General features: G+C 37.3%; 2 protein-coding genes across 3 annotated transcripts in view; one reads left to right on the forward strand and one right to left on the reverse strand.

The window, feature by feature from the left end:
• kcnq1.2 (potassium voltage-gated channel, KQT-like subfamily, member 1.2) overlaps positions 1-12,500 on the forward strand; it is a 157,701-nt gene that overhangs the window by 99,812 nt on the left and 45,389 nt on the right. For both annotated transcript variants that reach the window (XM_079858946.1, XM_079858945.1), the window contains exons 15-18: positions 7,280-7,355; positions 9,494-9,588; positions 9,668-9,708; positions 11,698-11,759. In XM_079858946.1, the coding sequence (XP_079715072.1) occupies positions 7,280-7,355; positions 9,494-9,588; positions 9,668-9,708; positions 11,698-11,759 (274 nt within the window). The remainder of the gene's footprint in view (positions 1-7,279; positions 7,356-9,493; positions 9,589-9,667; positions 9,709-11,697; positions 11,760-12,500) is intronic.
• The window catches only part of avpr1aa (arginine vasopressin receptor 1Aa), a 675,329-nt gene that overhangs the window by 70,599 nt on the left and 592,230 nt on the right, over positions 1-12,500 (reverse strand). The gene's annotated exons all lie outside the window — the stretch shown is intronic.

Genomic DNA, 12,500 nt, shown 5'->3' on the forward strand with positions numbered 1-12,500 from the left:
AAAAGCTTTGTTGCTGATTGCGTGATTATTCATGCCTCAGAGGGGCTACGGCCACTTCCTCTTCCTGTGAGATAAAAAAAGACACTTTACTAGAAATCACCGGTTCTAATTCATTAATGGTCTGGAACATCTTTTCTGCTTTTATCTCGTTTCTGGAGACTCGATTCAAGCAAGTTAAGCGAATAAAGCTTGTGAATGTATGCACGTTCCTGTGGAGTCACTAACTAAAACTATATATACTTGCTTCCTATTTTTGTGGAAACCAAGATACATGTTATTCAGAATTCTTCTGAATTATTCTCAGAAAGAACAGCATTTACTTGAAATAGAAATCTTTTGTAATTGAAAGTGTCTTTACTGTAAATTGAATGCATCCTGGCTGAATAAAAGTATTAATTTCTTATTGTATATATATGTGTGTGTGTGTGTGTGTGTGTGTGTGTGTGTGTGTGTGTGTGTGTGCGTGTGTGTGTGTGTGTGTGTGTGTGTTAGAGCTGCACTAATAATCATTAAAGGATTTTGATCTCGATTCAAAAACTCATGTGATCTTATTCCTAAATGACAACGATTCGCCTCTGTCTGTTAAAGGGATAGTTCACCCAAAAATGAAACTTCTGTCATCATTTACTCACCTTTTGAAAGTAACAAAATAATAGTATCGATTACATCGTTAGGCCAGTAGGTGGCGACACGTGACTGTTAAAAATGCATTTGTTATTGAATCATTTACTCAAGAGATTCGTTCAAAAACACTGATTCATCCAGCAATGAAACGAGTCATTGAATCATTCACTCAAACTGTTTAAAAAATAATATATTCAAATTAAATACGACTGCAGCAATTAACATTTTGTCAAAACCTTTAGCAAATTACATGTTATTATATATATATATATATATATATATATATATATATATATATATATATATTAGGGCTGTCAAACGATTAATCGCGATTAATCGCATCCAAAATAAAAGTTTGTGTTTACATAATATATGTGTGTGTATGGAGTATAATTATTTTCTATATATAAATACACACACATGCATATATATTTAAGAAAAATGTGTTATTTATATGTAAAATATTTATATATAATATAAATTATATATAATATAAATATATATACACAGTATATACATGCAAATATTTCTTAAATATATACATGCATGTGTGTGTATTTATATATAGAAAATAATTATACACCATACACACACATATATTATGTAAAAACAAACTTTTATTTTGGATGCGATTAATCGCGATTAATCGTTTGACAGCCCTAATATACATATACATATACATATATATATATATATATATATATATATATATATATTCTTATTGAATCTGTTCACTTTGATGGTTCGTCATCATTTATTATGGTTCCCATATGTGTCTGTTTCAGATCTTTTGTATCAAAATGTTTGTCGGGTGGTTGATTGAAAGAAGCAAATTAATGTCAATTTTTTGTTAATATTCAACTTGCACTTCCATATCAAGTGAGAAATATTGTAGTCGTTACTATAATAGTGTCATTGACTTGGTATTTGGAGTTAAAATCTGATGTTTATCACTATAATCACTGTATTACCCGATGGCTGTTAAAATCGTCACTAAGAACGTAGCGTTAGCCGTTTTTTTATTGTTTGTAGCTTGTGTAGTGTAGCTAAATACACTCAAAAGAGTAGCTTTGACTAGTTTAACCACTTTAAATAATAAGTATCTTCCTGCGTGTTTGTGAATTTTAGGATTAACGCAGTTTTTCCTTTCTGTATCACAGCCGAGTCTGAAGCGGGCTAGCAGCTTTCAGTCCAACACGCGCAGAAATGAGCAGGGTGAATGAGAGAGAGAGAGCAGGAAGAGAGATACACTCGGGGTTACGGCAGGAAAGGAGGGAAAAAAAGGAAAAGAGAGACAAAACTCTGGCACACACCATCGTTTGGCTTCTGGCACACAGTCTCAGTCAGCAGTTTCTCCTCACGAAACGCAGCCAAGCGGCTCTGCACGCGTCCAGCTCACAGCTAATGGCGCTACTGGAGCCACGATTCTTTAGCTTTATCATCTCTGTAGCGCACACCACCAGATATGATTTAATATGCATCAATGCATCATCACAAGGTGTTGTTTTACTGTTCTCATTGAGAGCAAAATACTTCTGTCCCCTTGAAGGCACCATGCAATCGAAATTAATGCTCTTTTTAATGGAATATTGCAGTTTTTATTATAAATGATTTATATGTGCACATCATTTTTTGTAATCTATGTGCCTCGTAATCTTGAATCAGAATAACTCTCCCTCGCTCTTTCAGCTCATCTCTTCTGTGATGACGAGGGCGGGGCAACCTGTCTGTCACTCACATGAGATCCACCAATAGCAAACCACAACCATCCAATCAAATCTCCACATATATAATCAAGCCCCGCCCTACATTTGTTCTTGTTTGAGAAGCAGTTTCACTCGGATATACGTCACAACAGGGAAGAAGAGCTTCTGTTTCATGCCGACATAAAGTTAAACCATTGTAGTTTGCTGTTTTATTAGAATTATGAGATCAAAACGGTTGAAAAAAGTTTTGAAATACAGATTTTTTTGAAGTTGTAAATAAAACAAAGATGGAGAAATTATTTCACTCTGTCTACTTCAAAAATTCATGTGTAATTCAGTGCGTTACTCGCTGTTTCTTGGAAATCATTTGTAAAATTTACGAGCAATATCTGAGTGATAATTGTAAATCCTGCATCAGTTTTCTTTGAGTGTATGTGGGAATGAAGCAGGCGTGTGTCAGTCTGAAGCGGACTGGCGTCTCCAAAAGCTGTCGGTCCAACGCAGCCTCCTGTAAATCAATGTTTCTGTCCTCATAGAGTGCAAAATACTTAGACAATCACAGCCAATCAGAACTTACTTGGGTTTCAATATGCAGCATTATGGACCAATGGTATTTCACTGTGGGCGGGGATAAAACATTAAACAATAAACAGTTTTTGGGTTAAAAAAAAATGCAAAATACAGATTCTATGCAAATTTTTGTATGCATACAATTATGCAAATTATAATGGTGTCATTTTATATATATTGTGGGTAAAATGTTGCCAATTATAAAAGTGCAGAATGGGATTAGTTTCTGTAACATTTCTACATTAGAGAACAATAGAAATTCATGAATCATGAAAAAAATTATAATGAATATACATCTTTGCTGTAAAATATTTCATAGGCTGAATATTCATGTAGAATCAAACTTGGGAACCCATAGTGATGTGTGAGTAGTGAACGAATTGTTCTCGTTATTTGCAAAATTATTTAAACATGAATCTTTTCCGAATTTGCGTTTATGCATTTGGCAGATGTATTTTTCCAAAGCAACTTGCATTACATTATCATTTTTATCAGTTCACGCATTTATATGATCAATAAGTTATGACAACATATGATTTACATTGCTTTAACTTGTCACAATAAGTTAAGCTATTTTCAACTGTTTTATAAGTTATACAAGATTCAATTCATGTTTTTAATGTCATTTAAGTTGAAATGACTTAAACATCTAAGTTGATTGTACATTGTGGGAACTGAACCCATGCAGTGCTAATTTAATCCGAATTAAGCAGTTCTAGCAGAAATGTTCTGGTGGTTAATTGGTGAAGAGGTTTGTGAAAGAACATGATTCTAGCAGGACGAGTTGAGGTTTGGTCACTAACCGTACGAATGAACACTAGTGATCGTGATGCTTGCCTAAAGAGCTGTTAGTTGTGTTGCTCAGTGATCTTGTTAAATGTTTTGCATGTGTAGAACGGAGTGAACATGTGTCAGGCGTGTTGCGGCGCTGCAGCGAGGCGTGTGTGTGTGTGCGTGTGTGTGTGTGTTTTCCTGCGTGTGTCCATGAGCTGCTGTAATGCGAGGAGGCAGTTTCCTGATTAAACAGTTTCCTGATGTGTTTCATGTTTTGAGGGCATGTGTTTTCTTTCCCAATCATGTTGGGATCTTCACACACAGGCTTTCACACACACACACACACACACATGCACGCGCGTCTGGTTCGCTATTGCTATATTTGTGGGGACTCTCCATAAATGTCATGGTTTTTATACTGTCCAAACTTATTTTCTCTCCCCTTACACTAACCCTACCTATCACACACACACACACACACACACACACACACACACACACACACACACACACTAACCCGACCCCTAAACATACCCATCACACACACTCTCACACACACACACACACACACACACACACACACACACACACACACACACACACACACACACACTCACTAACCTTACCCCTAAAACTACCCATCACACACACACACACACACACACACACACACACTAACCCGACCCCTAAACCTACCATCACACACACACACACACACACACACTAACCCGACCCCTAAACCTACCCATCACACACACACACACACACACAATAATCCAATCCCCATCACACACTCTGACACACACACACCGAACACACTGTATTTAACCCGAACCCTAAACCTACCCATCACACACACACACACACACACACACACACTCACTAACCCTACCCCTAAACCTACCATCACACACACACACACACACACACACTAACCCGACCCCTAAACCTACCCATCATACACACACACACACACACACTAACCCGACCCCTAAACCTACCCATCACACACACACACACACACACACACACACACACACACACACACACACACTAACCCGACCCCTAAACCTACCATCACACACACACACACACACTAACCCGACCCCTAAACCTACCCATCACACACACACACACACACACACACACACACACACACACACACACACAATAATCCAATCCCCATCACACACTCTGACACACACACACCGAACACACTGTATTTAACCCGAACCCTAAACCTACCCATCACACACACACACACACACACACACACACACACACACACACACACACACACACACACACACACACACACACACACACACACACTCACTCACTAACCCTACCCCTAAACCTACCATCACACACACACACACACTAACCCAACCCCTAAACCTACCCATCACACACACACACACACACACACACACACACACACACACACTAACCCGACCCCTAAACCTACCCATCACACACACACACACACACACACACACACACACACACACACACACTAACCCGACCCCTAAACCTACCCATCACACACACACACACACACACACACACACACACACACACACACACACACTAACCCGACCCCTAAACCTACCCATCACACACACACACACACACACACTAACCCGACCCCTAAACCTACCCATCACACACACATACACACACACACACACACACACACACACACACACACACACACACACAGAGACATGCATGCATCGTCCTGCTCTGGATGTTTATGATTGTTCGCATGCATTTCCTGCGAGAGGACAGGACAGACGCTTTGATCTGTGTGTTTTGCGGTGTGTGTGTCAGCGCTGGGACTGCTGGGAGCTTTTGTCCTGTAATGAAGACGAATTTGTCCTGTAATGTGTGTTTGTGCGGGACAGGGACGCAGCGACCGAGGCCACAGAAGGAAGTGATTCGTGTTTTGTAGATCAGTGACAGCGCAGAGAGCTTTATCTCGACAGACTCAAGCTGAGAGGAATCAACACGTCGTCCTCTTTTGTTGGACACTCAGGGAACGGCTTTAGTGACAGAGAGTGTGTGTGATAGATATACATGTATTTATATATATGAATTCTTTAAGTTTTATAATATTTATAGTATTCCAGCTTTCCTGTTTTATATATATATATATATATATATATATATATATATATATATCTAGGTAGATAGATAGATACAGCTAAATATGTATATATAGCGTATATATAGATATTTTAAAGTTTTATATTATTTATATAAATGTGTCATGATATACATCAAATATGGCATTTGAAATCCATATACTGTATATATATATGTATATGTGATCGATTCTTTATATTGGGAAGCCGATATATTGGCCGATAAATCTAAATCTAAATGTTGATATAATTTTTGAGAGCCTGATTACAAAAACAAAAGTCTCACCATTAAAATCCATGTCCCAAACACACAATTATGATGTTCTCATTATAATTATTTGTAGCTTATATGATACAAATATGATATATGATATATCATACAAATAAATAGTTAAAAAATCATATATTGTGATTTCTGGATTTTTTTTTTTAGATTATGTCTCTCACAGTGGACATGCACCTACGATGACAATTTCAGACCCCTCCATGATTTCCAAGTGGGAGAACTTGCAAAATAGCAGGGTGTTCAAATACTTATTTTCCTCACTGTATATAAATGGGATTTGAATGACGCATCATGACGTATTTGTGACGCATGTTTTTGTTTGGCTGTTATCAGGAGGAAGTGACACCCTCTTGAACATTTATCCTCTCTAAAGCGGCGTGATTGTTTGTACTGTAGTCCATTCTCTTCTCCTACTGTCTGAAGTGTGTGTTGTGGAATGTTGTAAAGCAATTTAAGTGGCCAACGCACACCGATCACTTAACACACACACACACACACACTCAACAGTCAGCATCATTCATCCAAAAATAAATTCTCACATCATTCACTCCACCCTCATGTCATTCCAAACCCGTATGACGTTCTTTCTTCTGTTAAAAATGCAAAAATGAGATGTTTAGCAGAATGTTATGAAGAACAGAAGTCACAGGCGTCAGGAGGGACACGAGGCCGAGTGAACGATATCAGAGTTTCTATTTACTGATGCACTGTTTCTTTAAGACTCTCTCATTAGACTGTGTTGTGCATTGACCAGGACTCTGATGTCAAAGTTCACTGATAACAGCCCAGACGAGCTCTTCATCTGAGGTTTTCAGACTCCAGAGCTGCTTTTGAGATGCTTGTCTGCACACGGGCAAGGTTTTAATCTAGTCTTGAGTGGCAGAAATGAGCTGTTTTTCCACTAGGCCCTGTTTACAGTGGACGCGGCCTGACATGACTGCTGTGTGTGTGTGTATTTCTGGGTAGAAACTTTGGCAAGGCAGCATTACGCTGGAAATAACAGGGTGTTTCGGCCAAAAAACCCAAGTACCCTCCCTTAGAGAGTATCTGTGTGTGTGTGTTGTCGTCGCCAGGTTTACTGCCACATACGCACACACACACACACATTTACAGCGGGCCTGCTCAGTGTTTTCTGACGCCGTGTGTGTGTTTGTTTATTTTGTTCTCTGCAGACTTTCCCACGCGCACAGATCCGCCATCAAGGTCATCAGACGGATGCAGTACTTCGTGGCTCGACGGAAATTTCAGGTGCTTTTATTTTGTGTGTCAGAATCATGATCAAGTGATGGTTCCTCGCCCCAGAGATAGTTATTTTGTGAAATTTCAAACTGAATTTCAAAGGAATATGAATGAAAGAAATATGCGCCAATTTATGTTAAATTATAGAGAAATCAACTTTAGTTTTCATTAGAAAAACACACTTCATTTAAATGACGCCAAAAAATAAATTGAAACAATAAATATGCACTAAAATATGAATAAAAATGCAATTAAATTATAGAAAATTACTGGTTTAATAATAAAAAAAAATCTTTACAAATATTTTAGTTTAAAGGGGGGGTGAATTGCTGTTTCATGCATACTGAGTTTTTTACACTGTTAAAGAGTTGGATTCCCATGCTAAACATGGACAAAGTTTCAAAAGTTAAGTTGTACGTTTGAAGGAGTATTTTTGTTCCAAAAATACTCCTTCCGGTTTGTCACAAGTTTCGGAAAGTTTTTTTCGAGTATGGCTCTGTCTTACGTAAGATAGAGCGGAATTTCCTTATATGGGTCCTAAGGGCACTTCTCCGCGGCCGCGCGCGCACTCGCAGACCAGAGAGAGAAGAGAGCGAAAGCAGTACGTTACCTCAAAGCGCTCTGCTCGGCTTTAGGGAAGTCAATGTCACCAAAGAAGTGGGTTTTTGGTTGGCAGGGCAAGACAACCCTGCACAGATTCCCAAAGAACCCAGCGTTAAGGCACCAGAGGATGAAGTTTGTTTTTTCGAAGCATCAACGGAGGTTGTGCACGACTCTTTGTTCCCTGCATTTCGACGATGATTGTTTTATAAACAAAGCCCAGATCGACTTATTTGCAGATCGTCTAATGCTTAAGGATCGAGCAGTCACGGTGAGTAAACTACTTCAAATGTCTCTCTGTGTGTTGTTAGATCAGTTAGCACAGCTATAGCACACCGCCCACACGGCCCGCCCCCAGCCGCTCGGTTTTTTCCGGAAAGACTCGGTACAGCCAATCTTTAACTTATAAATATAATAAAACTAAAGACGTTTTGGAGATATGAAGGATGCAATACTACTCTATAGGTACTCAAGATTAACAGGAGATTGAGTGAAAATGAGCATTTCACCCCCCCTTTAAATGACACAGAAGCTAAATTGAAACTATAAATACGCACTATAATAGGAATAACAATTCAATTAAAATAGAGAAAATGACTAGTTTTCATAATAAACACACTTAAAAATATTTTTATTAATTTAAGTGACACAAAAACTGAATTGAAAATGAAAATATGCACTAAAATATGAATAAAGATTCAATTAAAACTGAGAAAATTACTAGTTTTCATAATAAAACACACTTAAAAATATTTTAATTAATTTAAGTGACAAAAACTGAATTGAAAATGAAAATATGCTCTAAAATATGAATAAAAATGTAATTAAAATAGAGAAAATGACTAGTTTTCATAATAAACACACTTAAAAATATTTTAATTAATTTAAGTGTCATACACTGAATTGAAAATGGAAATATGCACTAAAATATGAATAAAGATTCAATTAAAACCGAGAAAATTACTAGTTTTCATAATAAAACACACTTAAAAATATTTTAATTAATTTAAATGACACAAAAGCTCAATTGAAACTATAAATATGCACTAAAATATGAATAACATCATTTAAATTATAGAGAAAATGACTTTAGTTTTCATTATAAAAAATCCTTAAATATTTTAATTAATGACACGAAAGCTAAATTGAAACTATAAATATACACTAAAATAGGAATAAAATGAATTAAATTACAGAGAAAATGACTTTAGTTTCCATATTTTCATTCAATGAGCCTCATTCATTAATGAATTTCTGTTTGTCACCAAATTTATTTAAAAATATGTTCGCGAACAATTTACACGGAAATTTGTGATTTTTGGATGAAGTGCAATGTTTGATGGTCTGAAGACTTACTAACTAAAATAACCCCCCGATTTATGAGAAATATTCACAATGCTCCAGACCTTTTGCATACCTTTGCTGTTGTTGTTCTTGAGTTAAACTGAGCTATAATAACAAAGCGTGGAAGTTCAAGGCCCAGGGGGCTCGAAAGATGGTGTCCTGTGATGACAATGGCTTTGATGGATGCCGCCTGTGTCCCGCAGCAAGCGAGGAAACCGTACGACGTGCGGGACGTGATCGAGCAGTATTCACAGGGACACCTGAACATGATGGTTCGTATCAAAGAGCTGCAGAGAAGGTGAGACTCGTCACGTCACGCTCGCAGACCACACAATGCCTGTGCGCTTCACAGGTTCCTGACGTCTTTCCTCTCGCAGGTTGGATCACACGTTGGGGAAACCGGGAATGTTCCTTCCAGGTAAAGGAAAACTGACTGTGTTAAACGGTCCCACATCAAATACAGATTTTAATGTAGCCTACCATGTAAACCCAGACAATTTATTGAAGCCAAACTGCAAAAAAAAAAAAAATAATGGAAATACAGAAACCATTGTGATTATGACATCACGCCCGTCTTTATTAACATCCAATCAGATATTTTTGGGTAATAAAATAATTCAAACTTTTTAAACTTTTTATCCACTTTGAAGATCATTTACAAAGTAAAGTATGCAGGTATGCAGATGTTAACCAATCAGTGGTCATTTACATGTTTAATGATCTCTGATTGGCTGATAAAAATGGCAAAACATGCAAATTTAGAAACCATCGAGAGTATGACATCACGCCCGTCTTATTAACATCCAATCATAAATTTGCATATAATAAAATAATTCAATATACAGCAACTATATTCACTTTGAAGATCATTTGCACAGACGTTAGCCAATCAGAGGTCATTTATATGTTTAATGATCTCTGATTGGCTGATAAAAATGGCAAAACATGCAAATTTAGAAACCATAGTGATTATGACATCACTTCCATCTCATTAACATGCAACCATCCATATTTACATATAATGAAAAACTCAATATACAGCAACTTTTTATTCACTTGAAGATAATTTACACAGTAAATTATGCAGGTATGCAGATGTTAACCAATCAGAGGTCATTTACATGTTTAATGATCTCTGATTGGCTGATAAAAATGGCAAAACATGCAAATTTAGAAACCATCGTGAGTATGACATCACGCCCGTCTTATTAACATCCAATCATATATTTGCATATAATAAAATAATTCAATATACAGCAACTATATTCACTTTGAAGATCATTTGCACAGATGTTAGCCAATCAGAGGTCATTTATATGTTTAAAGATCTCTGATTGGCTAATAAAAATGGCAAAACATGCAAATTTAGAAACCATCGTGAGTATGACATCACACCCGTCTTATTAACATCCAATCATATATTTGCATATAATAAAATAATTCAATATACGGCAACTATATTCACTTTGAAGATCATTTGCACAGACGTTAGCCAATCAGAGGTCATTTACATGTTTAATGATCTCTGATTGGCTAATAAAAATGGCAAAACATGCAAATTTAGAAACCATAGTGATTATAACATCACTTCCATCTCATTAACATGCAACCCTCCCATATTTACATATAATGAAAAACTCAATATACAGCAACTTTTTATTCACTTTTAGATCATTTACACAGTAAATTATGCAGGTATGCATATGTTAACCAATCAGAGGTCATTTACATATTTAATGATCTCTGATTGGCTGATAAAAATGGCAAAACATGCAAATTTAGAAACCATCGTGATTATGACATCACACCCGTCTTATTAACATCCAATCATATATTTGCATATAATAAAATAATTCAATATACAGCAACTATATTCACTTTGAAGATCATTTGCACAGACGTTAGCCAATCAGAGGTCATTTACATGTTTAATGATCTCTGATTGGCTGATAAAAATGGCAAAACATGCAAATTTAGAAACCATCGTGATTATGACATCACTTCCAACTCATTAACATGCAACCTTGCATATTTACATAGAATGAAAAACTCGATATACAGAAACTTTTTATCCACTTTGAAGATCATTTACACAGTAAATTATGCAGGTATGCAGATCAGAGGTCATTTACATATTGCAGTCTTAAAGACGCAGTAGCAAAAATAAGCCTGTTTGATTGTAAGGGTTAGAGAAAGGATGTAAAATAGCTGAAAAACTCAATTATGAGAGGAGACGACTGCAATGAAGTGTAGAATATGATTATTTTAAATTGATATGTGAGTTATGTTACAAGAAACCTTTTATATGAGCAAGGTGTTTCAATAAAACACTGTTAACATGAGCTTTTGACTGTTTAGAAACGAATGATTTCTGACTGTGGTTTTACTCCTCGTCTTGTGTTTCCAGAGAAAGGTGTGGATAAGGAATATTATACGATGGGAGCCCGGCTGATCCGACTGGAAGATAAGGTACAATCCCTTAAGAAGATTTCTGTTGGCTTCTAGTGACGCTTTAGACTGAGTTTGTCACCAAAACGGTGTATTATCTGCGTTAGTTCTGGTCCGCTCATTTTACTGAGCAAGCAATCGCAGAGAGAGCTGGTGTTTCACGTCTCATAAACGATGAGTCTCGATTAGCTCTGTTATTTCTCGTTCTGTGTTTCGTTGACTCGCTGACGGTATCATGTAGTTTTGATCTCGTCCACCTCAGACAGGGCGCTTCTCTCGGGTGTGTTGTTCTCGTCGAGGAAGCCAGTCTGTGATTGTGAGATTTGAGGATTTTCAGAGATAATGTGATGAGAATCTGTGAACTGGATCTCGTTCTGGAGCGCGAGTGTGTTTCCCAACAGACGCGTATCTGATGATGGTGTTACAGTCGTCTAAATAAACCCAGACAGTGGGTGAGTGTGTGTGTGTGATGGGTAGGTTTAGGGGTCGGGTTAGTGTGTGTGTGTGTGTGTGTGTGTGTGTGTGTGTGTGTGATGGGTAGGTTTAGGGGCCGGGTTAGTGTGTGTGTGTGTGTGTGTGTGTGTGTGTGTGTGTGTGTGTGTGATGGGTAGGTTTAGGGGTCGGGTTAGTGTGTGTGTTTGATGGGTAGGTTTAGGGGTCGGGTTAGTGTGTGTGTTTGTGTGTGTGTGTGTGTTTGTTTTAATGCAGAAAGTTGTGTGTGATGGGTAGGTTTAGGGGTTGGGTTAGTGTGTGTGAGTGTGT

Source organism: Squalius cephalus, assembly GCF_949319135.1.
Source record: "Squalius cephalus genome assembly, chromosome: 23".
NCBI classification, from domain to species: Eukaryota; Metazoa; Chordata; class Actinopteri; order Cypriniformes; family Leuciscidae; genus Squalius; species Squalius cephalus.